Below are 26,965 nucleotides of genomic sequence, written 5' to 3' on the forward strand. Positions count from 1 at the left end.
CTCCCGCAGCATGCACAGACCCAGCCGTTATCTTGTTCCAAAGGTCCCCACCGGGCACCAGAGTCCTGCTGAACCCAGCACACCTTCCTGCACTCCACCACAACCTGGTACTGCCATTGGTTTTGGAGCATTTCTGAGTCATGCTTGGCCCAGGCCCATGGGGATACGGTAACGGAAATCCAGGCACCTGTGGGCTGGGCTGACTGGTGCCAGGGTGGTGCGGGGTGAAGCCAGGGGGCAGAGCAGGGCAGGAGCCAGGGAGTCCTGGGTGCCCTGGGTGGTGGGATGGGGCTGATGAGTAGCATGAGTCGTGACACCTGGGACCACACTCTCTAGGGTCAGAGTGGCTTGTTCCCATCCCTGCTGGCTGGGTTGGGAACAAACCACGGCCACCCTGGCTCTCCACGTGGTTGGCACGACCCAGGTCTGGCAGCAGCCCACAGGCAGGCTCATCACCTGCTCCCCTCAGCTTCTCCCACATCCTCGGCTCCCCCGCTGTCCCACCCCCAGGCCCATCAGTCCCACCTTGGCTGAGTAGCGGCACATCGATGCCAACAGCAGCTGTTGCCTCCCGCTGTTTATCTGCTCGCCTGGCACAGAAGCCGAGGCCATCACAGGGCTCCTGCTCAGAAGCAGCTGATAGTGCTGGGTGCCATTTACTACCTCCTTATCGCTGCTACCTGTCCCCACCCTGTGCCGCTGCCTCCTGTGCCCCAGCCTCCAGCCCCAACCTGCTCCCTGGGCCAGCCACTCTGCCTGTGGCTCCCCCTCGGCCCCCCCGCCCCCCCCCCCCAGCTCTCCCTGGCCCCTCACCCCCAGGCCAGCCTCGGGTGGGCTGCAGGACGGGACCGCAGCTCCCAGTGCCAATGCAACTCCCCGGGGGCTGCTGTGAGACCGGCCCCCCGAGCTCAGGGGCCGCCCTGGGCTGGGTCAGGCTCAGGCCAGCGATAAGGACGGAGCCCATGAGGGACTGAGGGATGATGATTGATGGCAACCCTTGCTCAGGGCGCCGCGGATCAATACTGCCCTTTGCTCACCTGCTCTTTCCTCTCCAGCAGCAAGGGAGGGAGGGATGGAGGGCACCAGGATCACAGATGGCGTCTCCTCCTCACACTTCCCTCTCCTTGCCCACAGCCCAGATCATCCCAGCTGAGGTCACGCTGCCTTCGGACAGTGGATTTTCCCCCCTTGGTGGCATCCAGGTTGCTGGCTGCCGCCAGGCATGGGCCCCATGGCTAACCACAGCCACTGCAGCACCGCAGACCTGCCAGCCAAGGCTGGGGCCACTGGACCCCACCACAGCTGACTCCACCCCTGGGTGAACCAGCCTGGACACAGCCAAGTCCAAGCAACTGGCAGCACCTGAAGTCCCCGTCACCTGGTCACCTCACCTCAGGCCACAGGGACCCTCCCTTCAGCCCAGGAGGTGGCTGCGAGCTCCTGCCCAAGCCCCCTCCCAGCATCACCTTAAGCCCAGGTGCTGCACCCACAGCCACAGACCCCGAGCGCAGGGAGAGACAGCAGAGAGGCCACCACCATTTTATAGACTTTTATTTCCAAATCTGGCGCTTCCATGATACACTTTTACACAGCCAGGGGCGGGGAGAGGGGGGGCGGGGCACAGGCATCTCCCTGCTCCCTGCCCACAGAATCTGAAGATGGAGAAAGGAAAAAAAGAAAGCCACCAAACCCCCCAAAGAAACAAACCCAAACCCAAGGAGGATGCTCCCAGAGCCCAGGCCACAGCACTACAATCGGGGACCAAGCCGCAGACTGACTCCCGCTTCCTGACCGGCCCAGCTCTGCGGGGACAGCCACCAGCTCTGCTGCTCTCTTCTTTTTGGCACTTGTCACTTGCTCTCCCTTTGGCACCAGCACAAAGAGCCCCTGTGCCCAAACTGGCAGAAATATGGGCCCTACAGCACGGCGGGGACAGGAGCCCAGGACTCTGGGACTGGCGCTGCACAGCGGGAGAGAAACATGTAAACGAGCTTGTTCCCGAAGGCGAAGATGGGCAACACAGAGGGGCCCAGCTGTTCCCGGCGTGGGGGGCCGGCAGGCTTTCCCTCCACACGCCAGTCCCCAGTGGCATGTAAACATGTCAGCAGTCCCTTCCCTCCCCATCCCTGGGAGAAGGGCGGCAGCAAGCCTGCCTCATCAGGGCTGTGCTGGGGGCAGGCAGCCCCCACCAGGCCCACGGCACCCCCCATCACCCAGCCCTTCTGTTCCCTCCACGCTCTCCCCGCTGACTCGAGGATGTAGGCGAGAGGTCCCAGAGGACAGCAGCGTAAGTCCCCTCCTGTAAACACATCCAGTAAGATGCTACGGCAGTGTGGTAGTAAGGCAGTAAGGAGCATGCTGTCACGCAGCCCCAAGAGCACCACGGGGGCAGCTGAGCAGAGGCACCACGCTCAGCAGGTGAAAGGGCACGTGCTGGCCCCCTGAGCCAGCTCCCCTGGCCCAAGGCTGGGGCAGGCACAGAGGAGTGTCGCCTCGTGGCAGGGCCAGTAAAAAGCCCGGGACCAGGCTCCTCGTCAAGCAGAGAAACCACCAGGTTGGCCTGAATTTTCAGAGAGGGCAAAGTGCTGTTTATCTCCGTCTCCCAAAATCCAGGCCACTCTGAGCTGGGGTCTTCTGCCAGCCAGAGAACACAGGGACATGTGTGTACGTACACAGAGCCCACAGGGAACCAGCTAGATACAATTGTTGTAGGCAATGCTGGGCCCCAAGACTGGAGCCACATCATGTTCAGACAGATGCTAACCCTTCGCAGGGCTAGCATCAGCTCTGGGAACAACCGAGCCTGCTGCTGAGCACAGCTAGGGTCATCTAGCTCCTTGTCTGGACCCACAAACCAACAGAGGTTTGCTCTATAACATGCAGGTTAAAGAGCAAAACATATAGTGGGTAAAAACCACAGTGTTCATTTGCTGAGCGGAGGAAACGAGCGCTTATAGGAGCGGGACCATCCTGGTACAGGATAAGGTTGAACAGCAAAGCTTGTTTCCCCCCCAGTGGAGGTCCCTAGCACTGAACTTGCTGCCCCACCTTCTTGTGCTCTCGCTAGCACGCAGCCCTGGCTCACGGGTGGTGGGCAGCCCCAAGGGGGGTCCCATGGGAAGGCAGAGGGGGGGCCTGGCTGCAGGGCCAGCATGGCTGCAGGGGGCTGAGGGATGCCAGGCAGGAGGATGGTGCTGACACGTGTGCGGAGCTACATGGTGGGAGGGCGAGGGGCAGCGGGGCCAGCTGCCCTGCAATGGGAATGGGACAAAGCAGTGCTGGCAAAGCCATAAGAGCTGCCTGGCACTGTCTCTCCAGTCCACTAGGATCACAGTCCCTGGTACCCCCAGGGAAGCTGGCAAAGGGCTGTTGGTGAAACAAATGCTCCAGGTCCTGGGAACAGACCATCCGTAAAAATAACCATAGAAATTTCTCTTCTCTCTGATTACAAAGATACAAAAAGGTAGAAAACCCTCCCCTGCCCCCATATCCTGGGCTCTGTTTCCATCCCCCTGCCCCTGCTCACCTTCCGCACACACACACGCACACCCTGCAGACAAACAGCTCGCAGAGGAAGAGCTCGGCCCCAGGGGGTTGGAGATGCCACCCTCGCCCAAGCAGGCTCCTGCCTTACCTGTCACACCAGGCAGGCAATGATGAGGAGCACAGTGGCAGCTGGTGGGTGATGCAGGCTGCCGGCCCCTCAGCCCAGAGGGCAGGGGAAGGCAGGGTTGGTTTTGGGCCTCTGACCACCATCAGTTCTGGCCCCTGCCCCCTGGGGACACCAAACCTCAGCTGGCAGCACCTGGCTAGGCGAAGGGCCCTGCTTCTTCTGTCTCTCTTGTGGACAGCTTCAGCCCCTCAGGAATGGCCCTCGTTTCTTGTTATTCTTCTCGGAGGAAAGAAAAACAGTGTTAAGTCATAGCATCTCCCCTGGGCTCCAGCCGCCTCCCCCAGCTATGCCAGAAACCCCCTCCTGGATCAGGGCAGGAACAACTGTCTCCAAGTCCCCGATGTCAGGGAAGAGGAAAGGAGGGATGGGATGGGAGCAGTACTAGCAGGGAGCAGAGCCGGGAGGGAAAAAGTGACACACTGAGACAGGGACCGGGGGAAGAAATGTGGCTGAAGCAGGCAGGGCTCCTGTAGCACTTGGACTCCATCCTCCTTTCCAGCCAGCCTGGCCATCACACACATCTGCTCTTTGGGACTTACAGCTGGCACTGAGCAAGGGGACCAGCCATGAGGCCAGCCTGGCTGCACAGAGCATCTTCCCTGAGCTCCCACAGGCCACAAGTGAGGACCACCACTTCTGGCAGAGCAGGCAGACCCAGGTACACTGATGTTTCTCCTTGCACTGCACTGCACGCACCAAGAACTGTTGCATCTGAGGGTTCTCCCTGCCCAGTGACTATTCAGAACCAGGAAACACCTGCCACTCACTCCAGGGGCTCATCATTACACAGCCCTCTCCTCCCAAACTCCCTTTGGGAAGCCAGGCAGGTGAACAGTGCACAAGCCCAGCTGAACAAGGCCTGGCTGAGGAAGGGACACACTTACTCCGAGTCTGGCGACAGCTCCGAAATGCTGTGGGAGGTGGCAGAGCGAGGTGTCGAGGGGCACATTGCAGAGGGCGTTGAGGTCTGCACGGCAGAGGGGGTGGCAGTGGTCTGGGGGCCTGAAGGCGTGCTAGAAGATTGCACCGAGGACAGGACAGAGGAGTTAAAAGAAGCAAGGATGGAAGAAAGGATATCTAACTGTTCAGTAGAAGGATGTCGGCTGGGAATGGCCTCCAGGTTCTCTCTAGAAGGCTGTCTCCTCGACAGCGGCTCTAGGCTTTCCCTAGACAGCTGCCTCCTAGAGAGACTCCCCAGGTTGTCCTGTGAGGGATGCCTGCTAGGCACTGTGTCCAGAGGCTCTCTGGAATTAGATCTTCTGGACAGAAAGTCCAGCTGATCCCTTGAAGTTTGTCTAGCTGATGCTAGCTGGTCCCTTGAAGGCTGTCTTCTAGAAAGCAAATCCAGTTGTTCTCGAGAAGTATCTCGACTTGGCAATGTGTCTATTCGGTCTCTGGACACTTGCCTACTTGGCAATGTGTTTAGCCACTCTCTAGAGACCTCTCTCACTGGCCCACAGTCTAGCTGCTCTCTTGACCCAAATCTGCAGGGTAAAGTGTCAAGGTGGTCTCTGGAGCCCTGCCTCCGGGGCAGTGTGTTCCCATGATCTCTCTGACTGGGCCTAGCAGCGAGTAGATCCAAGTTTTCCCTAGACCCATGTCTGCTTGGAATACTTTCCAGGTGTTCAGTAGACCCATGCCTGCTGGGAATAGTGCCCAGCTCCTCCCTGGACCCATGTCGGCTGGGCACAGCTTCCAAGCACTCTCCTGAGTTGTGTCTGCTCAGCTGCTCCCGGGACATCTGTCTCCTCATCAGCATGTCAAGCTGCTCCCGTGACGAGTACCGGCTGGCTGGCTGTGACAGACTGCCTGCCCCAGAGTAGATCCTGCCGTAGGAGGCAGCAGGGACAGCCCTGTGACCCAGCGTGGAGGTCTTGTACCACGTCAGCTCATTGGTCATCCTGCCAACGGATGGCAGGCCTTGGAGAGTTGGAGGGTACTGGAGGCGGTTCTTCAAAATCCCTGCATTGGACAGAAAGAGAAGTCAAATCTTCGCATAACAGTGAAAAAAGCATGAAAGCCAGGGGAGATAAGCCATACCTCCCCAAGGACACAAGATGGATCTGATGCTGAGCCTTCACGGCCACATCAGCCTAAGACAGGCAAGGCCACCCTTGCCTGCTTGCTCCAGCCCATTACCTTTTCTTTGCCGTTGTGTCTGGGTGAGGGAGTTCTCATCTCCACTGGTCAAGGCCAGGTCTGGCTGATTATTGTTGGCTGCATCCTTGTTGATGTCAAAGCCCAGCTTCCGCTCAGAGCCCCACTTCTGCAGGGAGCAGGGGTGAACCTCGCACTCGCCCAGAGCTGGCCAGTATGACATGAGGTCATTGCCATCCACATCTGGCGAAGGACATGGCAAAACAGGCCCCAGGGAAGAGGGAGAGAGTGTTTGTGTGAGCAGCAATCAAAGCCATCACAAGACACAGCCTGACCCCCAGGGACTTGAGCTCACCCCTTCCCCTGCCAGAGCCCCTGGGACTTGCCTTTGGGAGTGGTGTTGGCAGGGTTAGTGAGGAGGCGCTCACTGTGCGCTGCCCGCTTGAACTGGCGCTGGAAGCGGCACCGCAGGCGTACGTTCTCCTCACTCTCCGAGGATGGGATGGAGAGGCTGCGCTCTTCATCCAGAGACAGGTCACTGTCCGAGTCCGAGTCCTGGTCTGTAGGGACACGTGTGTTGGGGAGACATTTGGAATGAAGGTAGGAGAGGCTCCAGGTGGCAGGGCCAGGAAGGTAGAACCACCTCAGGAATGACCACCCTCATGAGGACAAGTCTGCCTTACCCCACACTGCTCTTCCCTTGACAGCAGCTTGTGCCTGCTCCCTTGGCCCTATCACCAGTGCCCGCAAGAGGAGCCTGGCTCTGTCAAGCTGCACCTCCCCATAAGGGAAGTTGCAAATAGCCATAAGAACCCCTTTGCCTCCTCTTCCTCCAGGCTGAGCAAACCCACCTCCCTCAGCCTCTGCTCACCTGTCCCACAGCCCAGCCCCAGCCACGAGGGTGGCCCCTACCAGTCTTACTCCAGCAAGTCAAATGTCTGTGCTGTACTGGGGAGCCCAGTGTCCCCAGGGACCCTGTGACAGCCTGTGGCCCCTCTCTTGCTTCCTCGTCCATTTCTAGCTCCTTTGCCATCTGTCCAGGAGGGGGCTGTGCTAAGTGACACAGTTGCTGCCTCTCCCTCCTATCTGCAGCATGTTTGAAATCCACAGCTGAACAGGGGGTGGGGGACATAACCATACAGCCAGAACCTGCACTAGGAAGAATTCCCTTAAGCCAGGAGTTAATTCAGGATGCATGCGGTTAGCCCCAAGCCCAGGCACAGGGCCAAGCCTTACCTCCCCCAGCATCGCGGTGGAACATGGCCACATCAATGTCCGTGGGGCCAGCGTGAGCCAGCAGGCTGTGATCTAGGGCCGAGCCCTGACGTGCTGTCACGTTGTCTCTGAAAGACAGGAGGACCCGAACGGTCACAGCAGCAGGAGCCCCCAGCTCTGCCCAGCACTGCTGGCACCCCGGAGCCCCGCGCAGGTCCCTACCGGAGGTAAGCCCGCTGGCTGGAGTGGGTGCGGGCAGAGCGCACGCTGCTCACTGACGAGATGGTGGAGGCCCCCAGGGTGATGCGGATGAGCCCGCTCTCCTCAAACAGCGCTGTGTTGTTGTAGGCATTGGGGCCCTGGTGAGGCAGACAGAGAGAAGGCACGTGCCCTGTTAAGGAGGTGCTGCAGCAGCCCAAGGGATGCCCTTCCCATGCACACCTGCCATCCCCCTGGGGAAGTGAGAATGCTGCCATCGGCTCCAGTCCCAGGCAGGCAGCCTGTCCCCAGACGCCTGGCTGCTCCTGCCGTCACCCACCTGTGTGCTCCTTGTGGCCTCCTCGCTCTGGCCCTTCTTGCTGAGACAGGCCAGCTTCCAAGCCTCCTGCACCTCCTCATTCAGCACGCAGAACAGGACCAGCACAGCCAGGCCCTGTGAGGAGACACATCATGAGAGACAGACCCTGGTTGCCAGCCGACCCGCTCACCCACAGCACCAGTGCTGGGACAGTCCCTGGCTCCTCCAGAGCCCAGCGCGTCTGCCCCGATGGCCACCAGGACTGCGATGCACTAAAGAGCCCCCCAACGCCGATCAGTGCTAACCCTCATGGTGGGCACAGGTGAGGGAGAAAAGGGTGGGGTGTCCTCCTGGCTGGCAGCGGCCAAGGAATGGCTAGCAGGGTCCCCTGCAGCAACACCGGCCACGGTGGTGGCAGGAGGTCTGTGGGGTGCTGCCATGGGTCATATTTGGGGTGTCCAACACCTCTGTTGTAGGCTACTCTCTTGCTCTGCCCTCTGAGAGCATGGAGGCAGTCCCCTTCCCTCTAGAGATGGTCCTTGCTGCCCCTTGGATGTCACCTCTGAACCAAGTGCCTTGCAGCCACCTCCTGCTCCACGCTATTGCTCATCACAGGCACAGCAGCGAGGACTGGAAGGAGTCACCTGCTGCCACAGTGGTGACAGCAGAAGAGACAGGGAGCCCAGCAGGATGCTGGGGGCTCAGTGCAAGGCACCCACTCTTCACAGATGGTGTGGGGACCACAGGGATGCTCTCCTGGGCTGACCTGTGCCCTCCCCTGGCAGAGGCCGGGCAGTTACCTGGAGGCTGCAGAGGACAGTGTAGAGGTAGTGGAAAGCCAGGACACTGTTGTTGACAGCCAAGAGGCCAAACAGCCAGGTAGTGCTAATAACTAGAAGCAGAACAAAGGAGCTCCGTAACGTCATGCTGGAGAGAGAGAGAGAGAGACAGACAGACAGACAGGCACACACGGAGAGGTTAGTGCGTATTGTTAATCTACAGTCTAGTGCTCACAGACAGAGATGCAGAGGGGAAAGCGTGCTCCTGCCCAGCCCTCCCTACTCAGCCCAGCACTGCAGGCATGTCTCTGCGCATGGTTCAGCTCCCCACAACTCCCGGGCCTTCCCTTCTGGATCACACATGGCAAAACACAGGGGCCCAAACAACACAGGTCATTTGGAGCCACCGAGCAGAGCCAAGCTCCAGGGCTGGCCCAGGAGGGAGCGGGGAAAGCTCTCAGGAGCGTATACAAGAGGAAGAAGCAGATGCTGAGAGCTGACAAGGGCTGAGTGTTGAATCCAAGCAGACACAAGGGGTGGCTGTGAGGGCAGGTAGTGAAGGGGGACAGGCTGGTGGGACGGTGTGGAGCTAGGGATGTAGGAACAAGAGGGAAGGACAAAGTTTAGGAAGGATTAACATGGCTGGCAGTTTATGGGAGAGGAGAGTGGCTGCAAGGCTAATACTGATGCACAGAGGAGCACTCTGCAATGGTGGAAGAGGGAGGATGGTCACTGAAAATGCTAAAACCCATGAGCCACAGAAGCTCTGCTGGGAGTTTGGCCACTAATACTCACAGAACCGATTTCTTCTTAGTCTCCTTTTGGCCTGGGGAACAGGACATCTTGGCCACAAGCAGGAACATGACCCCATTCATCTGAAAGTGTTGGCACATATTAGAAGCTGTGCCAAGGGCCAACTCCGACCTGACATCCCCAGGGCAGAGCGTGGGCAGACTCCAGGTCTGCCAGGCCCATGCGAGTGTCCCCTCCTTTCCCCTTCACGCCCGAGCCGTGGCCTCCCCCAGGGTTGGCTGGAGCAACGAGGGACAAAGAGAGGGTCTCTAACTGAGGAAAGAAAGTACAGAGAACGGGGCAGGCAGTGGGCAGCCGAGGAAGGGGCGAGTGCCCATGGTGTGAAGGGAGGCAGGAGAGGGCTCTGGGTGAAACAGGACAGGGTTTTACCACAATGACGACAGTAATGGGGCCTGCAAAGCTCCAGACCAGCTTATCATGAATGGAAATCCAGCAGAAGTCAGGGTTCCCATAGCCCTCAGGATCCAGGCCAACGGCCAGACCTGCAGGAGGAGGCAAGAGGTCAGGTCCAGACCTAGCAGCCTTGGACTCGTCCAAGCCATGTCGATCCCATTCCAGCACTGAAGGCCACGGAAGGACTCTCTCCCTGCTCCTTGCTCTGTGCACGGGTCTCCCCACCACAGGGGAAAGGGCCAGGACCGTGAGCCACAGCATCAGGGCCTTTATTTCCTCTTCTCCAGGCGTCCCTGGAACAGCCCAACCCAGCAGGCATTCACTGCCAGCATCAGGTCACCCAAGCATGCAAGTCTGGGAAATCAGGAGACCTTAACCACAAGCCCTGGGAGTGCAGCAGCCCTGTGCCCATCAAACAAGCCACGGGGAGATGGGCTGAGGAATTACTTTTTCCCAGAAGGCAAGATGACAGCCCTTGGTATGCGGTCCCCAGCTGACCATCACAGTACTGCCTGCTGCCAGCGCTGCTGGCCATGGCAAGTCCACCCTCAGCTCTCCCCATCGGGTAAGTGAGCCGTGCAACACCAGGGGACCAGGAGGCTGCTGGGAAGCAGTGCTTTGGGCATGGCTGCAGGACAAGCAGCTCTTACCGGTGATGATGGCAGGCACTCCCCAGCCAATGGCATAGTAGAAACGCATGGCCCCAAAGTTAATATTGCGGGCTTCAGTCTGCATGCGGTAGATGTGAAGGCCCTGGACGAAGAGCCAGGCGAAGGTGGAGAGGAAGAAGCAGTGGAGGAGGATGGCAATCACAGTGCAAAGAAACTGGGGAGACAAAAGCCACTCCGAGATGGTCCCACTGCGCCAAGGCTAACTGCATCACCCACACCTCACCCCCGCCCCCTGTTCAAGCCCTGTGCAAGCCCACAGACCTGGTTCTCAGTGCGGTTAATGCCCAGGAGAAAAAGCAGCTCAGAGAAGAAGAGGGTGACTGATATGTTGGAGTGGATGCCACGTGTGTTGGATTTGAGGCCTTTGAGGCAGGTCAGGAAGGAGAAGGTCAGCAGCAGAGCCACCAAGGAGAGAGACACCAAGGAATAAGTGACAATTGCCAAGGTCTCCAGGTCACCTTCCAGTTGCTGCAGCAGCAGAGAACCAAAGGCAAATGGCGATGTTAGGGGGAGACACGAAGCTTGCTGAGCTCTCAAACTCTGCTTGTGTCCCACAGGTGATTTTCTGCCTGTGCTTGTTTATTCTGGCACCCAGCGGCTAACAGCCCCCACCACCTCCCACAGCCCTGCAGACCGAGATTACCTCTCGGTGCGAGCTGTCCATCAGAACTCCAAAGGTGCCGAACTGGGAGCACTGGCAGTGGACGTGTGTGGTGTTTCGGTACACGAGCTCACAGTCCTTGGCTGTCCAGAAGCCGGAGGGGTTGGTCCTGCAGCCACCAAAAAGTAGAGTGCACTTAGGAGAGAAGACAGATGAATGTGGTGTGTGGGGAAGGAGCTGCAGAGAAGAGGGGTGATGGCCAAGGCTTCTACCAGCCGATACAACTGCACTCCTACAGCTGAAGTACTGGAGCCAGAGCGCTGCAGGGACCCTGCTGTACCCTCCCAGCAGGAATGGACCTCCTGGGAGAAGGGGGAAACCCCCATGTCCCAGTGATGCCCAGGTACACAGCCTGTCATAGCCAGGGAAACTCAGGGAACAAGAGGGTGCCTGGGAAAAGCAGCCCAAAGAGAGCAGCCCAGCTGTGCTTGACTCACGGGTTGGAGTGGTTCCACTGGACGCAGAGAGGTTTGCTCCTGTTGGCAGTCTCCAGCAGGTGAAATTCCAACACGAGGGGGGTGTCCAGGGGCCCCCGCAGGAAGGTGTGATTGCTGAACACAGACACACTTACGATGGGGGAGTTCATCACGGGGTTCTTGGGGAGCCTGCAAGGAGCAATGGAGCTCTATTGTCACCATGCCTGGCAGCTGCAGCCCCCTGGGACCTTCCCAAATGCCCTGCACTGATGTCTCAGAAGAAATATTTCTGCCCAGCCCACATCAAGAGGTCAGGAAACTGGGGCAGAGCAACGACAAGGTGGGGAACAGGCAGAGCAATGCAGGATCGTCTGGGTGGGAACCAAACTGAAGCCACTGCAGACAGACTCAGCAACGGCTGGAGGGAGCAGAGCCGAGTCCAGCCAGCCTCCGTCTACTGGTGCTTGTGGAGGGCAAAGGGGTGGGGGATGTACCTGACACTGCGTCGATCCACCTGGTAGCGTGCAGGCAGCAGGCCCCCCAGGGTGCGGTACATGATGAGGATGATCACACTGAGAGCGGGCTCAGGCTCTGGCAGCGCCTGCCTCGGGGAGGAGTTCTCCACAGTGTAGTTTCCTTCACCGCCAGCCAGTGTGGGCACTGCCGTGGGAGCAGCTGAGGCATACAAGGGGGTGGTGAGAACACACACATGCTCCCTGAAGGCAACTTGTGATGTGTAAGTGAGAAGCTCTGAGCTCTCAGGGGTGACTCGCGGACCTCTGACAGAGCCAGGCCTCAGCAGGGGCATATGCAGACTCGATGACCTTTAAAGGTCCCTTCCAACCCAAACCATTCTATGATTCTACATATTTCCTGCCAGCCATGCCCACCCACAGTGTTCCTTGAGCGATGCTCACATGCTTACCTTCAGCTTTCGGGGGGCTCAGCACTGACAGCGGCAGCACAACGTGGGTGTGGGGGTCCCAGGCGGGCTGGCCACGGAAGAGGCTGCTGTGGTAGCGAGGGTAGCGCCGGCGGATGTGGGAGTGATTCTCCATGCGATCGATGCTCAGCACTGCAGAGGAGCAAGGGAGTGAAAGTCAGCTCTAGGGTGGCCACCTGGAGAGCAACCATGCTCCAGGGCACCCCAGGTTTGAAGTCACTGGCAAAGAGACCATATGAGCCACAGGCTGGGTGGTGGATATGTCCCGTGTTTGGGCATGATGCGCTCCTTCCCAGCCCAGATCCTTGCTCTGCCACAGGACAGACTACTTCTGCCACTGAGGCCAGCAGTTTTTTCACTAGAGACTGAGAGGTAACTGGGAGCAGGCACCATACTCCTGGCTCTGCTGACTCTTGATGGCGTGTCAGCTACTCCAGTGCTTCTCACAAACACCTCCCCATGTCTGAGGGAGCCACCAAGGACGTTATCAGCACCCTTGCTGAGGTGAAGTGAGATGAGGAGAAGGGGACAGGGTGAGGTGGAGGAATGGCTCGGCACCACCCCAGCCAGGACCCACCACCAGCCAGCTCCTACTCACTGATGTTGGGGGTGACGACGCCAACAGGGTTGAGGTAGGTGAGTTTCATGTTGCTGGCCAGTGTGCCAGAGTAGTCCCTCAGCTGCTCCATGAGGCTGGCACTGCCATGCTCACTGTGTGGCAGCATGGCCCAGTGCTCCCGGTTCTCAGGTGCCAGCACAGAGCTGCCTGCACGCAGGAGGTTCTGCGTGGGAGAGACACGGGGACAGGGGTGAGGAAGCACTGCCTTTGGCCCTTGTCCCGACCACCCGAGGCTGGAGCAGTGTGCTCTCTGCCCAGCTTGCTGCATAAGGGCTTGGGGAAGAGCAGTACTTTCTGCTACAACAGGCCCCCAACCACAACGCTCATCAACCGGTGTCCTACAGAGGCATCTTCCCTGCACCCCCACCACGAGGGATTTGCAGGCAGCAGTAAGACCTCCCTTTGCCTTCCCAGCCTGAACAAACCCAGCTCTCTGCCTCTCGTCATCCACTCTGTGCCCCAGCCGCAGCCACGCAGGTGACCTCCACGGGTCTCGCTCCTGTGGGCCAATGTCTGTGTGGCACTGGGGAGCCCAATGCCCCTGATGTGGTCTCACAACATCCTCGATCCCCTCAGAGACCCAGGCTCAGGGTGGCTGATAAAGGAGCAGCATCAGAAGCCACCCTGATCTGGGGGAAGGACTCACCTCATTAAAGTGAGCATCCTGTGTGGCTGTCAGGCCAAAGCCATGCTGCCGGCTCTCAAAGGCCATGAGGCGGGATAGCAGGCGGAAAGTGATGTGCACGTCATTGCCAAAGTAGTGGTCCATGTGGTCTGTCACAGCCCGGAGCCGGTGGGCCAGCTTCTTTGCTTCAATTGTGTTAAGCTCAGTCTCGTTCCTCTCCAAGCCCTCCAGCTGCCAGTGGGGAGAAAGGAGGGGATTAAACAATTAAGCAGGTACCTCACTGGGAAACTCGGATGCTGCAGGCCCTGCTAGACCCAGAGATTATTTTTGAAACCATGGCGCATGCCACGGACATTCACAGTGGTGGTCACTAGAATAGGGAGCATCTCTGGCAGCCAGCCAGCCTCCAGCAACACACCAGGGGTTGCACTGGCCCAGCCAAGCCAGTGCCATACATGACAGAGGCCAAGGAGATGAAAGGGCAGGGCAAGCACCTAGTGATACTTTGCTGGAAACATCCCTGGCTTCAGTTACAACTCAGCCTAGGTGAGATGCAAGTGTTCAATAAACTTGCCTGGATATTTCAAAGGGATTTGTCACTGGCAAAGTCTGGGGGGCTACAGATGTCCCGTGGAGCAGACATCCCGCCAGCTTCAAACCGTCCAGCCCTGCTCAGGGTTATTTGTTTTCCTCTCAAACACTGGGGCAGGACACAGGTCATTTCTGATGGGGAATTTTCATTATTTTCACATTAGATGAAGCCAAGTGAACTTCAGCTCCCATCAGTGCTCCCACAGGATGGGTTTGGGGGCAGGAGATGAGAAATGTGCTGAGCACCGCGGCAAGGCCCTCTCCTACTCTAGGTGCCCATGGAGAGCTCAGTTCTTTGAAACCTGTTTGTGAGCCCTTGCTCATATGGCTCCTGCTCTGTCAAGGCTGCAGAGCTGAGAGAGGATTACCAGCATGGAGAGCTCCTTGAAGGCAGGTGAAGTGCAGTTGAAGAGATCTGGCTCCAGCCAGCCCTTCTCCTCATCACAGTGTCTGACGGCCGCACCTAAAACCAGAAGGAAGGGGATGTCTGAAATTCAGCACAGGATAAATGGCTCCCTGCTGCATCCCTCCTCAGCAGGGACCCTCTGCACCAGCTAATCCCAAAGAGCAGCACCAGCAAGTGACAGGGAAGGCCTGTAACACCCCAGGACCATCCTCCTGCTTTGCACCAGTGCAGCCCATTCCACCCTTGGTCCGCGTCATGTCAGCAAGCTGCTGCCACCCCGCCACCCTCCAGGAGCTGGGTTCCTATGTGTGCTTCTGGGCTGCATCACACCAGGTGCCATCACACATGAATTGCAAAGAGGAATAAGTGACTTGGCAGGGACTGGGCTGGAGAAGCCCCTGGTTCCTGATGGAGACGCGGCTGTGCCCTCAGGGCTCATCTGACCCCAGACTCCTGAAGCCCACGCAGCTCTAGGCATCCCCTGGCTCACAGCCTGCAATGCCTGCTGAGGTCCTGTCTCTCTCTACAGGGCAAAGTCACCACAGGACAACCCAGCTGCTGTGGGGCTGGCAAACCTGCTGCAAGAGATGAGCCCCTGCAGGTCCAGTGGGATGGAGGACTCTCCATCCAGCAGCGTGGGTTCAGTACCCAGCGCAAGACCCCAGTCCCTGGCTGGGGCCCAAGCAGTACTGCACAGCAACGGGAGTACCAGCAATGAATGGGATCATTCTGGAACTACCACCAAAAGTGCTGCCAAAGCCAACACGGACAGCAGCATCCTGGGCTGGGAGTGTCACCGTGCACACTCTGAGCTAGAGGAACCCACCCGGCCCCAGTGTACCTGGCAGGACTGTGGACCAGGCCCTCCTGGGGGCAGCACCAGGGCACAGCCCACCCAGGTGCCCATGGCTGGGAGAGGGCAGCAGCATGGCCGGGGCAGGGAGAGGGAGCCTGCAGCAGAGTGCAGTCGCTGCTCAGAAAAGCCCCAGTGACTAGAATGCCCCCTCCCACCATGTCCAGCTCCTACCTGTCCTCCCCAACCACCTTTCCCCCAGCTGCAGAGGCACAGGGACCAGTGCCATTGCAGCTGGGAGCAGGGAGAACAAAGAAACCTCCACACTGCTGACCTCCCGCTGGCAGAGAACAGAGATCAGCTCAGCTGCAGATCTGTGCAGGATTCGGTGCCTGGGTCCCTCTACCTCCTCCTACCAGCCGGGCAGATGGACCAGGACCTTGTGCTGTGCGTGCCATCATTACCTACCCCCATCCTACTGCCCCCGGCTCAAACAACTGTCCCCTTCCTCCACCCCACAGCCATTCCTCCATGGCTTCACTGGCATCGCTTATCACCAGCTCCTTCCCCTTCCAGCCCAAGCAAGCAGGGACCCATCCAGGAGAGCCAGCATCCATCTCAGCCAGGCAGCAGAGCACAGACCTGCCCGGAGCCAACACTGCAGGCTCAGGACTGCGGGTGGCAGGGGCTGCATGCAGCTGCAGCCACGTTTGCACCGGTTTGTGTGCTGGGAGCAGGGAAGAGCGTGTAGGAGTGCTGAGGCCAGGCAAAGCATTGGGAAGACACTCGGCAGCTCCAGAAGCAGTGGGAAAAGCGCAGGGGTGTGCAGGGTGCCAGGCAGGGAGCAGGGAGGGAAAGCCATGTGGCGCGGCCCTTATAGCACAGGGAGAAGGAGATGGGAACAACCTTACCTGCACCCCTCAAGCCTGAGCACGGAGGGCGAGAGAACCGGGGAGAGAAGCGACAACAGTTAGGAGCAGAACCTGCCTCCTCCTGGGGCGAACGGCTGGAGAAGGACAGGGTTTGTATTGTCCCCTGGGGCTTGTGTTGCCCTACAGTCCCAGACACCCTTCTCATGCCTTTGCTGTCACCAAGGACAGCCTCTTCCAGCTCAGGACATTGACTCCTACCCAACACTCACCTAATGGCACACTGTGCCCCGCTCCCCTCGCGGCACACACTGAGGACAGGGCCAGTGGAGCCACAGCAAGGTGCTGTGGGTGCTGAGCTGCCAGGCCAGGCCTGACCCCAGCCTCAAGCCCACTGAAACCAAAAAGCAGCGGGGAGAAGGTGGGGACCAAGGCTGAGGGAACAGCACAGCCCTGGGGCTGGGTGATGGGCCCGGACCGCTCAGCCTGTTCCCAGCCCCACGGCCAGACCCCTCTGCTCTCCCCCAGGCTGTGGCATTTTCTCCAACTTCCTTCTCCCAGCCCTCAAGCCCAGCTAAACGGGACTGCGACAGCACAAGAACAGAGTGATACTGTTGGGGCTGCTACAGCCCCCGCAGGACAGCCAGGCTGTCCCCTCCCCATCGCATCCCCCACTCACCCAAGGAGCCTTTGGGACACAGCACCGCAGCTGAGAAGCCAAACTTGGTCTGGGGCCACCACACACCCGCCTTCAGGCTTTTGGGACAGCCGTCATAGAGCACTGTAGAGACACACGCCCCAGGGGACCGGTCACAGGGGGAGGCCACTGATGCCAAGCCCCAGGCACCAGCCCCCCACCGTGCTCACACTCACCCTCGCAGCCGCTGGGCGTCACCTCAGCAAAGGGGCTGTCACAGCTGTTGCACTGGCGCCCGATGACCCCAGGCCGGCAGTGGCACCGGCCAGTCTCCTTGTCACAGGAGCGTGAGGTGGAGCCCACCGGGTAGCAGTCACAAGGCAGGCAGGTGTCGCTGCCTTTGGGGCGGTAGTGGAAGTCCTGGGAGGAGACAGGGACAGCCATCAGACAGGACAGCAGCCAAGGCTGGTGCCTGGGGAACCGCTGGAGCCAGGGAAGAGAAAGGCCAGGCTCCTGATTTTCAAGCACCCCCATTGCCCCCATTCTCACTGTGCCGGGGCAGGAGGGCTGCACAGAAGAGCTGAGCAGGGATCCAGCCCAGAAACGGGCACACAAAGCAGGGCCCAGGCAGCTGCCAGGTCTTTGCAGGAGGACAAGGAACAGCATCAAGGACAGGCAGAGCTCCAGGCAAGCCACGGACCATGTCCCCATGGGCACAGCTGCCCCTCACCTTGCAGTGGCACTGCCCGTTGGTCTTATTGCAGTCGGGGTCGAAGCCCTTGTTCACATCACAGTTACAGGGCCCGCAGGTGGGGTTCCCCCACCAGCCCTTCGGACACTGCTGGTCCATCCTAGGGAGAGAAATACCTCTGCTGTTACAACCACCAAAGTCCCTGAGCCTTCTCCTCCCACCAGCCCAAAAGCTCAGCTGCTCCAAGGAGCTAGGTGGCACTGAGAAGTCCCTGGTCACATAGTCAGGATGTGAGGGTAGCACAGAGCCAGGCACGGGGCCATGGCCCTGCATCTCACCTGTGCTCACAGTACTGCCCGAAAAAGTTCCCTCCACACTCGCACACGTAGCCCAGGGGTGAGCCTGGCTTGCGGCGACACGCTGACTTGTTCTTGCAGGGGTTGAGGTGACACACATCCACGCAGTCCCCTCCATAGTACCCTGAGGTGTGGACAGAAAGCACAGTGTAAACCAAGCATGTTCCCCCCGAGAGGTGCCAGAGCACCATGGACTGGATTTAGAGGGCTCAGGAGGGATTCTGCCCTCCAGAAAAATTAATGACAGTGTATAACAGGGATGCGACTTGCCCAAGGGATAGACAGGAAAGCAGTCGCAGGCCAGGAAGGAGCCATAGGGGGAAAAGAAGACAGACATGGCAAAAGAAGGTGTGGCAGAGTGCCACAGGACCCACCTGGCTGGCAGACACAGGAGTAGCTCTGCCACTCGTCTTTGCAGACGCTGTTGGCTGGGCAGGGGCTGGAGTCGCAGGGACTTGGCACACTGCAGCCAGCCTCCACCCGCAGGGCATGGCTGGGCTTGGGCAGCACAGTCCCAGTGACGCTGTCACCCAGTCGCACACCCTGCAATGCAGGCGACAAATTCAGAGCGAAGCTAGGACAGATGTGCGAGGCTCCAGTCCTGCCCTCCCACAACCCCCCCGGGGCAGCCGACCCCCATCACCCTTGCTGCGTTGATTTACAGCTGCCCCACAGCACCTCAGAGCCTTGAGTGCTCAGGGCGCGAGTGTCATCAGCAGCTGCCAGGCCTGTGTTTCCACCCCTCCATGTAACAGACGTGCTGGAAAGGGAAGGTTCAGAGCAATGGACTCACCTGTATGCAGCCCCTCAGCCCATTCTGCACTTCGCCAGAGCCCAGGACTCCCCCCACATGCAGGTGTTTCACCTTCAGGCCATGCAGTTCATTTCCAACAACCACCGTATCCTGCAGAAGGAAACAGAGTAACATGGGGCAACTGGCATCAGCTCTGCTCCAACTCTCTCTGAGGGTGCAGAGGCCCAGCCTGGCCGGTGTATGCCAAGCATTCCCCATAGCTCCTGTCCTGATGCCAGGGTCTCCAGCAGCACCTACCTGGTAGAGCCCAAAGTCCAGGGTGAGGGTGATGACATAGCGTGAGTCTCGCCCGCTGCGGACATCCCGCAGCTCCAGCTGGAGGTCATGCCATCTCCCATCACTGAGCCGCAGCTGGTCCAAGAGGAGGCTGGTGCTGCGCCCGGACCCCCTGCTCACCATGAAGGAGAGCAGGCCCCCAGCCAGCTGCAGAGAGGGAGCCAGCAATGGCAGCAGTGAGCAAAGACCTGGCCAATCCCACCTGCCTCCAGCCTACCCTCCCGCTAAACATCTCTCCCTGCAACCAGCCTCTGCTGGAGCTCGAGTCAATATGGAGGGCAGGGTCCTCCTGCTCTCCTGAGGCAGACAGCAGCAGAGGCTGGGGACATGGTGCTGTGGCTGGGGCTGTGGCCCTACCTGGCAAAGCAGGGTGGTGTACTGGCCAGCATGGGCTTGCAGAAGTACCCCGTCAGGCTGGCGTGTCCGAAAGGCTAGCCCCAGGTACCACGGCACCGAGATCTTCACATCTGTCTTGAAGTCCCAGGTCAGGACGCTGTTGCCCTGGAAATAGTGGGCATGGTGCATGGCTGGAAAGGAAAGTGGAGGTGAGGAGAAGGGACGGGCACTACACAGGGAGCATGAGATGCAGGGACAACAGAGCTGCTCCATCTGACATGGACCTCCCCTACTCTGTTTCCACAGCAACCCCAGCACAGCCTGGCACATACCCACCCTGCCCATGCCCAGCAGCACCCGCTCACTCACGATGGCGGCAGTCCTTGCCCCCGAAGCCAACAGGACAGAGGCAGGAGTAGGTCCCCCAGCTGACAGAGCAGGTGCCGCCGTTCTTGCAGGGGCTGGAGTCGCAGAACGTGTGCTTGGCATGGCAGCCTGCAGGCATCAAAGTCACCCACATCAGCCTTGACCTCCTCACCACCTCCCTGCAGCCCACACAGAGAGGCACCACTGCCCACCAGCCCTTCCCCTGGCTGCCAGAGGGGCAATCCCAGCCATTCAGCCTCTCCGCACAGGCCCTGCGTGCTCAGGGATGAGGGTCAAGGCTGTCGCTGCTCCTTATGCCAGAAGAAAGACACTGCAGAGCTGGACTGACTACCTAGCATCTCCCAGACAAGGCCAGCTCTGCAGGCTCTGCACTTGGGATCAGGGGACATTTCCAGAACATTAGCTGGGGACCGGCTCATTTAGGGGGATCTGGAGGCCCCATTCTCCGATGGGAAGCTGCTCAGCTCCAGCTGTGCTGCCATGACGCTGTTACAGCCCAGCAGTGCTGACGGGTGAGCAGGAGAGGCAATTCCCAGGGCAGGGGCTGGCAGGAGCAAAGGCACTGGTACACTGGTACCTGCAGCAGTTCCATTGTTGGCGATGTAGGAGGCCAGGTCAATGCGTTTGCTGTCAATGTAGAGGTCTCTCATGCATCCCACAAAATCCCGGTGAGTGACAGGGAAGTTTTCCGGCAGGTTGGGGACCCCTCCAAGGAGCAAGGGACCTGTGAGGTCCAGGGACCTACAAGGACAGAAGCCCAGTGCTTTAAGAACCACAGCGACCTCAGACTGGTCAGCTGGCTCCTCAGATCAAGAGGCTGGGAAGCAGACATCCTCAGGGACAGGCACACACAGCCAAGGTCCCAGATGTGAAGGGCTGACTCCACAGGACACCCAAGCGCCCTGCTCCTCTCCGCACTGCAGCAGAGCCCAGCACTCCCTGAGGAACTCACTTCTTCGAGCTGGTCTGCACACCCTCTGCAGCACAGGAGTAGTTCCCGATCTCACTGCCAAACTGCAGGGCCACTGAGGCGTCACATTCGTCCACTGTCAAGATGGCCACCTTGTCCTTGGAGGGGCCCTGCACCACCCCTAGGGTGTTGACCTTGGGCTGAAACCAAACACAGGGCATTAGCAGCACACAGGCCCCCAGACTCAGGCACCCAAGGGCCCACATGGCAGCAAGGAAAGGGCCTGAGTGTGGCCCAGGCACTGCTGCGCTGCTGGAGGTGTGAGCCAAGCAGGAGGGACGTCTCTGGCTGAGCCCAGCAAGCAGCGCCAGAGACAGGCATGGGCACGAACACCGCATGGAGTGCATTCCTGCAGCCTCCAAGTGTGGTCCTGAGGGTCAGTCTTCCCCTGCACCTGGCTGTCTGCTCCACTGCACCCATCCCCAAGGGCTGAAAACCACCTCTACCTTCTCTCCACAGCCTCCCCCATGGGGCAAAGCCAGAAAACAGGACAGCCAGAGCCACTCGTTGATGCCTCAAAGGGAGAGACACCCACACGTGTAGGGGGACAGCTGGGACACACGTACCTTGTTGTAGTAGTGGAGCTGCAGCGTGTGCCACTGCCCATCACTCACCCCCCCCGGCAGGTAGGGGCTCACCACCGTGCTGGACTCCCCTGCAGGACAGGGATGATGGCACGCTGAGGAAAGCCGGACAGCCCTTGGATGCGCCCACCTCTCCTGCAGGCACCAAGCCCACTGCGCTGCCGATGGCCTCGCGCAGGGTTGGAGAAGGGCTTCAGGGAGACAAGCTCAGCAAACCAGCCTCTGCCTGCTGTGGTTTGCAGCAGGACAGGGGGAATCACAGCCCTGGGGCTACAGCCAGCACCCCAGGATGGCTCCTCTGTCTAGGCTGACTACCAGGGTGCCCTGGCACCATGGCATCTCGCCCCTTGCCAGCTGCTCACTGCTGGACCTTGCTCTGAGGAGACCAGTGCAACTAGAGCAGTAGCAGGATGGCCATCAGGCACTGTGTGCAGGGGAGGGGGGAGGAGCTGCTCCTGACACCCTTCGGGGCAGACAGGATGGGCACAGCAACAGCACAAGGCAGCTGGGATGAGACCAACAGGACAGCAAACACCCTCCAGGGAGGGTCCTCCTCTCCAGACTGGTTCATAGCAAGGCAGGAGGTGAAGCTCACAGCTCGTAACAGGGCAGAACAGCAGCAGAGCCCCCATAAGGGTTTATCCTGGATTGTACTCACAGCCCCGCTGCTGCACTTGCACTCCTAAGCCTAGGGAGGGTCCTGAGACACACACCCACCCCCTCTGCCATGCACTGACACTCACCAGCACCTCTCTCAACCCTGTCTCCCTACATACAGGCTCCATCCAGGCAGCAACCCACTCTCTCCACTCAGCACAGGTCTTCTCACAGCTTCCCACAAATCCCACGACAGGCAAGGCCAAGCCTACCTGTGGAGTATTTCAGCTGGACCTGCCCCTGGATGATCTCCACCGCCAGGAAGTCGTGCCTCTCATTCAGGCGCCCGTTGTAGAGCAGGAGGCCGCTGGGCTCCACGGTGCTGAACCTGGGGCAAGGGAGGAAGCAGGAGGGCAGGGCGTGCGCAAGGAGCATGCAGAGATCCTCGCTCTCCTGTGGCATGGCACCAGCGTCCCAGCACTGGGACAGGGTGAGACCCAGGCCTGGCCCTGGGTGCAAGCCCAGCTGGGAAGGGGCTGGGAGCTTGATCCAGGGGATGCTTTGGGAGCATGGGGGCCTGGCATGGAGGCAGAGAGTTGGCAGCCAGGAAGGGCAGAGGTACTGAAGGAAGGGATGAGGTGATGCCAGGGGACACATGCCAGTGCAAATTCAGAGCCCTTTGGCTAAAGGCAACAGGGCAGCCTCACGGCGAGGCAAAGCCAGTAACACAGGGGTCTGGAGAGCATCAGCAAGACCCTGGGCAGGCCCAGGGTGCACAAGAGCCACCAGAGCAGGGCCAGGTGAACTGGTGGGTGCTGACGTCCAGCAGAGGAATGAGAGCACTCACGAGAGGGCAAGGGTGAGGTGGAAGCGCTGGCGCAGGCCCCGGAACATGACGAAGGATCGTGGTGGGAAGGAGCGTGTGGACACCTCGCAGAAGGGCATCTCGAAGCCACCTGCCGGGCACTGGCAGTGGAAGCCCCCATCGGCACTGTTGGTGCAGGTGCCGCCATTGCGGCACACGCCGGGTACGCAGCGCCCTGAGCGGCTGTCCACTTCACAGTTCTCGCCTAAGGGGGAGTAAGACGAGAGGCTTGGGACAGAACCCAGCTGGGGAGCACACACAGAGCAGCCACCCATCCACCCCTTGCCCTGGGAGTGCAAGCATCCGCCCAGGTTTGGGGCAGGGTAGCCAAGGGGCAGAAGTCTGGGACAGCTGGGGGCCAGCAAAGGATGTGAGAACCCAGGCGTCACCCAGGGGTTCCCCACGGTAGCCAGCAAGCTAGCTACCACTGCCAGCCCTGCAGCACAAGCCACTGGCAGGATGGGATGCCAGCTCCATCTGAAGGGGCAAATTTTGACCCAGGGTGGCATGGGAATAAGACAGGAGGGGACTGATCACAGCTGGGCTGCACAGTTCTAAGGACGGAGAGCCAGGGAAGTCGTAGCGATGCTGAGAGTGTCTCCTCGGAGTGCCTCCTTAGGTGCTGCCAGCGCACAGACCTGGGACAGGCGTTGCAGTCCTGCCTCTGGGGTATGGGGACTGCCCAACGCCACTGAGCTCCCCTGCCAATAGCTACGAAAGACTCACCCACAGGACGAGGAACCTCCTAACCCTGCATGCAGGCTCTGATGTAGGAGCAAAAGCCAAGTGGAAACCAGTCAGATGAGGGACACCAAATACACTTGCACCTTGCTGGCATCAATAACGGGGATGCCCCAAGCCAGCTCAGCAGTGCGGGGCAGGGGGTCTGGCCAGCCCCTTTTCCCATGCTGTCCCTGCAGCATGCAGGGAACTGCTCAGCTGCAGCCCTAGGTCCTGGGCCCTACTCCCATTATTTGCTCCATGGCATGCAAGGATGAGGAGACAGCATGAAGTGACAGGGAAACGAGCTCATTAACCCTTCTGCTAATGGCTGTTCACGCTTCAAATGCTGGGGGTTAATTACCAGTGACTCTGCTTATCTCACCAGGAGCCACCGACAGGAGAGCTGCTCCAAGGCAGCCATCTGCTGCTGTGCTCCCTCCCGGCAGCGAGGGCAAGGCAGTGCCTCCTGCACCAGTAACCACAGGCCACCTTCCCTCACCCCCAGGTTGCCAGTGGCCGGTCACTGTCTCCACAGCCCGTTCGGGACTTGTGGCAATGAGACACTGGCTGGCCCAGGGATTCCCCCCATAGCCAGAACCAGATCTGCCTGGATCGGGTCCTGCCCGGTGGCGCAGCTAGGCCCAGCTTCCCCTTCTGTTTTTGGGCAGGCAGCAGCTCACCCACTGCACATGGGGCTAGCATGGGCCCTGCATCTCTGCGGACCAGCTGAAGACTGGCACAGGCTGAAACCAGCACCTCCAACAGCCCCAGAGCCCACCCACCCCACTGGCATGGGGCTTTCTGTGCCCCAGCCTGGTACAGTCCAGCTTGGCCTCCTACTCTGTGAAAAAGGCTAGGAGGTGGTGGCCAGGGTCCCCAGGAGCCCTCCGTGCCATCTCCCTACAAGACAGATTTCTATGGCAACCTCAGCCCTGCACATCCAGCACCATGGAAACACAGGGAGTCAGGAGCAGAGCTGGACCTCTGTGGGCAAAAAGGGGCTCTGACACCCGCCACCCTGCTGGGAAGAGCACCCCGCCATGGTGACAGCAATACCAAGGGACCTGCTCACCCACCTTCCCACAGCCCCCTGCCCCAGGCACTCACCACTGAAGTGCTGGCGGCAAACACACGTGTATCCCCCCTCCTTGCGGGTGCAGATCCCACCGTTCAGGCAGGGGTTGGAGTAGCAGAGGTTGATCTCTGTTTCACAGTAGTCCCCAGTGAAGCCCTGTGGGCAGCGGCATCGCAGGCCGGTGATGGGGTGGATGGGCCGAAAGAGGGTGGAGGGGGAGGCAATGAAGGGGGCTGAGCTGTCGAACTTGAGGACGGAGATGCACTTCATGTAGTTCTGGCAGGGCTCCCGCAGGCAGACGTTGTCATCGAAGGGTAGCACCTCCAGCATGGAGGCGCCCGTCAGCGCCATGCGCTTCATGTACAGCTGCTCCTGCAGCTCCTCCGAGCTGAAGTAGCGCCCACCTCGCGGCGCCAGGGCCGAGAAGCTGACGTTGAGCACTGTGCCACCCACATCTGTGTCATTCTGGATGTTGAAGATGAAGATGTCCTCCTTGGGCGTTGCGAGCACGGTGGCCACCCCTTCCAGGAAGGTGGCCAGCAGCGGGGAGAGGAAGCGCTCCTGCCACATGTTCTCCAGCCGCACCGTGATGCTGTTGGCCAACATGTCCTCCGTGATGATGAGCACCCGCAGGACACACTGGGCTGTCACGCTGTGGATCCCATCTGTGGGAAGGAACGGGGACATGCTGCAGGTCTTTGCCTGATGCTTGCAGGGTCTCCTCCCTCCCACCCCTGGGCAGAGTCTTGCACCCCACTGCTGTCCCCAAAAGGCCTGAGTCCTTGGCTAAGGAAGCTTGGAGCCGCAGCCCCAGGGGCTAGCAGGGTGCCACCGGGGCTTGAGGGGGAGCGGTTGGTGTGGCTGCATCTTATCCCTCCCACCAGGCTCTCCCCTGAGCTAACTCCCACGTTTCCTCCCTGTATGGGATCTCAGCAGCAAACTGAGCTCTCAGGAACAAAGATGCTTGTGAGAATCAGGCAGAAGGAAGTCCCAGCAGGAGGCTGGGCAAACACAGGAGCCGATGCCAGGGCCTGGGGTGTTTTGCTCCCCCACTGTGCTCTGTCTGCCTCCCCCACGCTGCCTTTCCCTGCATTCTCCTCCTGCCATTTCCTTCCTCTCTCCTCCAGGGTCTTCAAGGCTTTTGTGCCAGTCTCCCTCCTTCCCCCCTTCTTACCATCTGCTCCACATCTCTTCCTCCCTTGGCCCATCTCTGGTTTGTTTAATTCTCTTTAATCTTTATTTTCCTTGGAAACAAACTCCCTCCCCTTGGGATCCCACACCACGCGAGCAATCTCCCGAGTGTGAACACAGGACCACGCGCACACACTCAAGAGCGTGCCCGCCTGCTCTCTCCCAGGACCTTGGCCATCAGCAGCATCTCACCCCCATGTCAGGCACACTCGCAGGCCAGCAGCTCAGGCTGCAGGGGTGCAGGCAGCACAGCACCAGCCCGGACAGACAATGGCACAGCTCCCAGCGCAGCACCCACCCCAGCAGCTATGCAGTTTGGGGACCCCTGCCTCGCCCCACCTACCCAGCTCCCAGAAACCCATTGGATCCCGCTTTGCAGCAGGTCATACTCTGCTGCAAATTAGGAAATACTGGCCAAGCTGGGAGCAGGACAGACAGACAGATGTGACCATATTCCTAATTCCTCCAGGAAACCCTGCTACAAGCACAGGCACGCAGCACCCCTCTCTGCAAGACAGAGACTATAATTATCCCAGCTGGGGACCTACCAGGCAGCAAGCCCCACACTTGGCTCAGATAAAACTCCCACCAGTCCCTTCCACAGCACGATTGTTCCCAGCCCATTCCCCAGCCTTGACACTGCCCAAATGCTAACTGCCTGGCTCTTTGCTGGGGCTTTTGCTCTTCCCCCTCTCTGCCCAAGCAGAAGTTTGGGCAGTGGTTTTATTTTTCAGTCATTAACTCTCCTTTCCATGTGACTCCAGTCAGTGGCTTTGCCAGGAGTTATCCCACAAAGCAGCCTGCCAATGTCCCCCTCGCTCAGGCCACCCCAGGCACCTTTGCTAGCGGCCTTGGCTGTGGCACCCAACAGGGAGAAGCCCACCTACTACTTCATTTGTCTATCACCTGCTGCTCCCATCTCCCACCCCACATTCACCTGACACCCCCAAAGCCCCATGTTTCCTTGGAAACCTGGCTCTCCACCATCACGCTGAGACAACATTTACATCAGCACATCTCAATGGTGACTCCCAGGACTATCCCTGGGTGCTGAGTTTTGCTGTAACATCCCCTACACGTGACCAACAAGTGGCAAACGCAAGCCACCCCCTTCCCCTGGGGACTTTGGGTTCAGCTGCCTGTGCATCTCTGCAGGCAAGGTCCCCAGAACGATGGGCAAGGAGTTTTCCAGGACACTTCTCTTTCCCTGTCTGCCATGCTGACCTTGGCAGGTAAATCAGCTCCGTGGAGACAGCCTCGTGCATCCCCTCCTGTGCCCTGTCTCAGGTTCAACACTCTGGGCCCTAATTTAAACACTGACACGGGAGACGGGCTTGTGAAAAGGCAGGCAAGGAGGGTGGATCTCACTTCAGGGGAAGAGC

At 59.5% G+C, this 26,965-nt stretch overlaps 1 protein-coding gene across 4 annotated transcripts in view; it reads right to left on the bottom strand.

Annotated features, from left to right (window-relative positions):
* Positions 1–1,534: 1,534 nt before the first annotated feature.
* CELSR3 (cadherin EGF LAG seven-pass G-type receptor 3) overlaps positions 1,535–26,965 on the bottom strand; it is a 34,649-nt gene continuing 9,218 nt past the window's right edge. Inside the window, exons 2-36 of one of the 4 annotated variants that reach the window (XM_056336130.1) lie at positions 24,425–25,057; positions 22,577–22,799; positions 22,002–22,117; positions 21,115–21,203; positions 20,531–20,688; positions 20,156–20,319; positions 19,561–19,686; positions 19,213–19,382; positions 18,817–19,002; positions 18,559–18,669; positions 18,140–18,308; positions 17,748–17,889; positions 17,449–17,569; positions 16,955–17,138; positions 16,761–16,862; positions 16,124–16,138; positions 14,382–14,476; positions 13,444–13,653; positions 12,777–12,960; positions 12,161–12,310; positions 11,730–11,910; positions 11,257–11,424; positions 10,802–10,928; positions 10,420–10,626; positions 10,138–10,312; positions 9,464–9,576; positions 9,077–9,156; positions 8,303–8,429; positions 7,524–7,637; positions 7,208–7,344; positions 7,007–7,113; positions 6,157–6,330; positions 5,813–6,013; positions 4,558–5,635; positions 1,535–3,889 (exon numbers count right to left, since the gene is read on the bottom strand). In XM_056336130.1, the coding sequence (XP_056192105.1) occupies positions 3,862–3,889; positions 4,558–5,635; positions 5,813–6,013; positions 6,157–6,330; positions 7,007–7,113; positions 7,208–7,344; positions 7,524–7,637; positions 8,303–8,429; positions 9,077–9,156; positions 9,464–9,576; positions 10,138–10,312; positions 10,420–10,626; positions 10,802–10,928; positions 11,257–11,424; positions 11,730–11,910; positions 12,161–12,310; positions 12,777–12,960; positions 13,444–13,653; positions 14,382–14,476; positions 16,124–16,138; positions 16,761–16,862; positions 16,955–17,138; positions 17,449–17,569; positions 17,748–17,889; positions 18,140–18,308; positions 18,559–18,669; positions 18,817–19,002; positions 19,213–19,382; positions 19,561–19,686; positions 20,156–20,319; positions 20,531–20,688; positions 21,115–21,203; positions 22,002–22,117; positions 22,577–22,799; positions 24,425–25,057 (6,365 nt within the window). In that variant the 3' untranslated portion in view covers positions 1,535–3,861. Of the gene's footprint in view, positions 3,890–4,557; positions 5,636–5,812; positions 6,014–6,156; positions 6,331–7,006; positions 7,114–7,207; positions 7,345–7,523; positions 7,638–8,302; positions 8,430–9,076; positions 9,577–10,137; positions 10,313–10,419; positions 10,627–10,801; positions 10,929–11,256; positions 11,425–11,729; positions 11,911–12,160; positions 12,311–12,776; positions 12,961–13,443; positions 13,654–14,381; positions 14,477–16,123; positions 16,139–16,760; positions 16,863–16,954; positions 17,139–17,448; positions 17,570–17,747; positions 17,890–18,139; positions 18,309–18,558; positions 18,670–18,816; positions 19,003–19,212; positions 19,383–19,560; positions 19,687–20,155; positions 20,320–20,530; positions 20,689–21,114; positions 21,204–22,001; positions 22,118–22,576; positions 22,800–24,424; positions 25,058–26,965 lie in introns of those variants that run through there. The other 3 variants (XM_056336131.1, XR_008821449.1, XR_008821448.1) reach the window with 3 other exon arrangements.

The sequence above is a fragment of the Falco biarmicus genome, chromosome 4, assembly GCF_023638135.1.
Source record: "Falco biarmicus isolate bFalBia1 chromosome 4, bFalBia1.pri, whole genome shotgun sequence".
NCBI classification, from domain to species: Eukaryota; Metazoa; Chordata; class Aves; order Falconiformes; family Falconidae; genus Falco; species Falco biarmicus.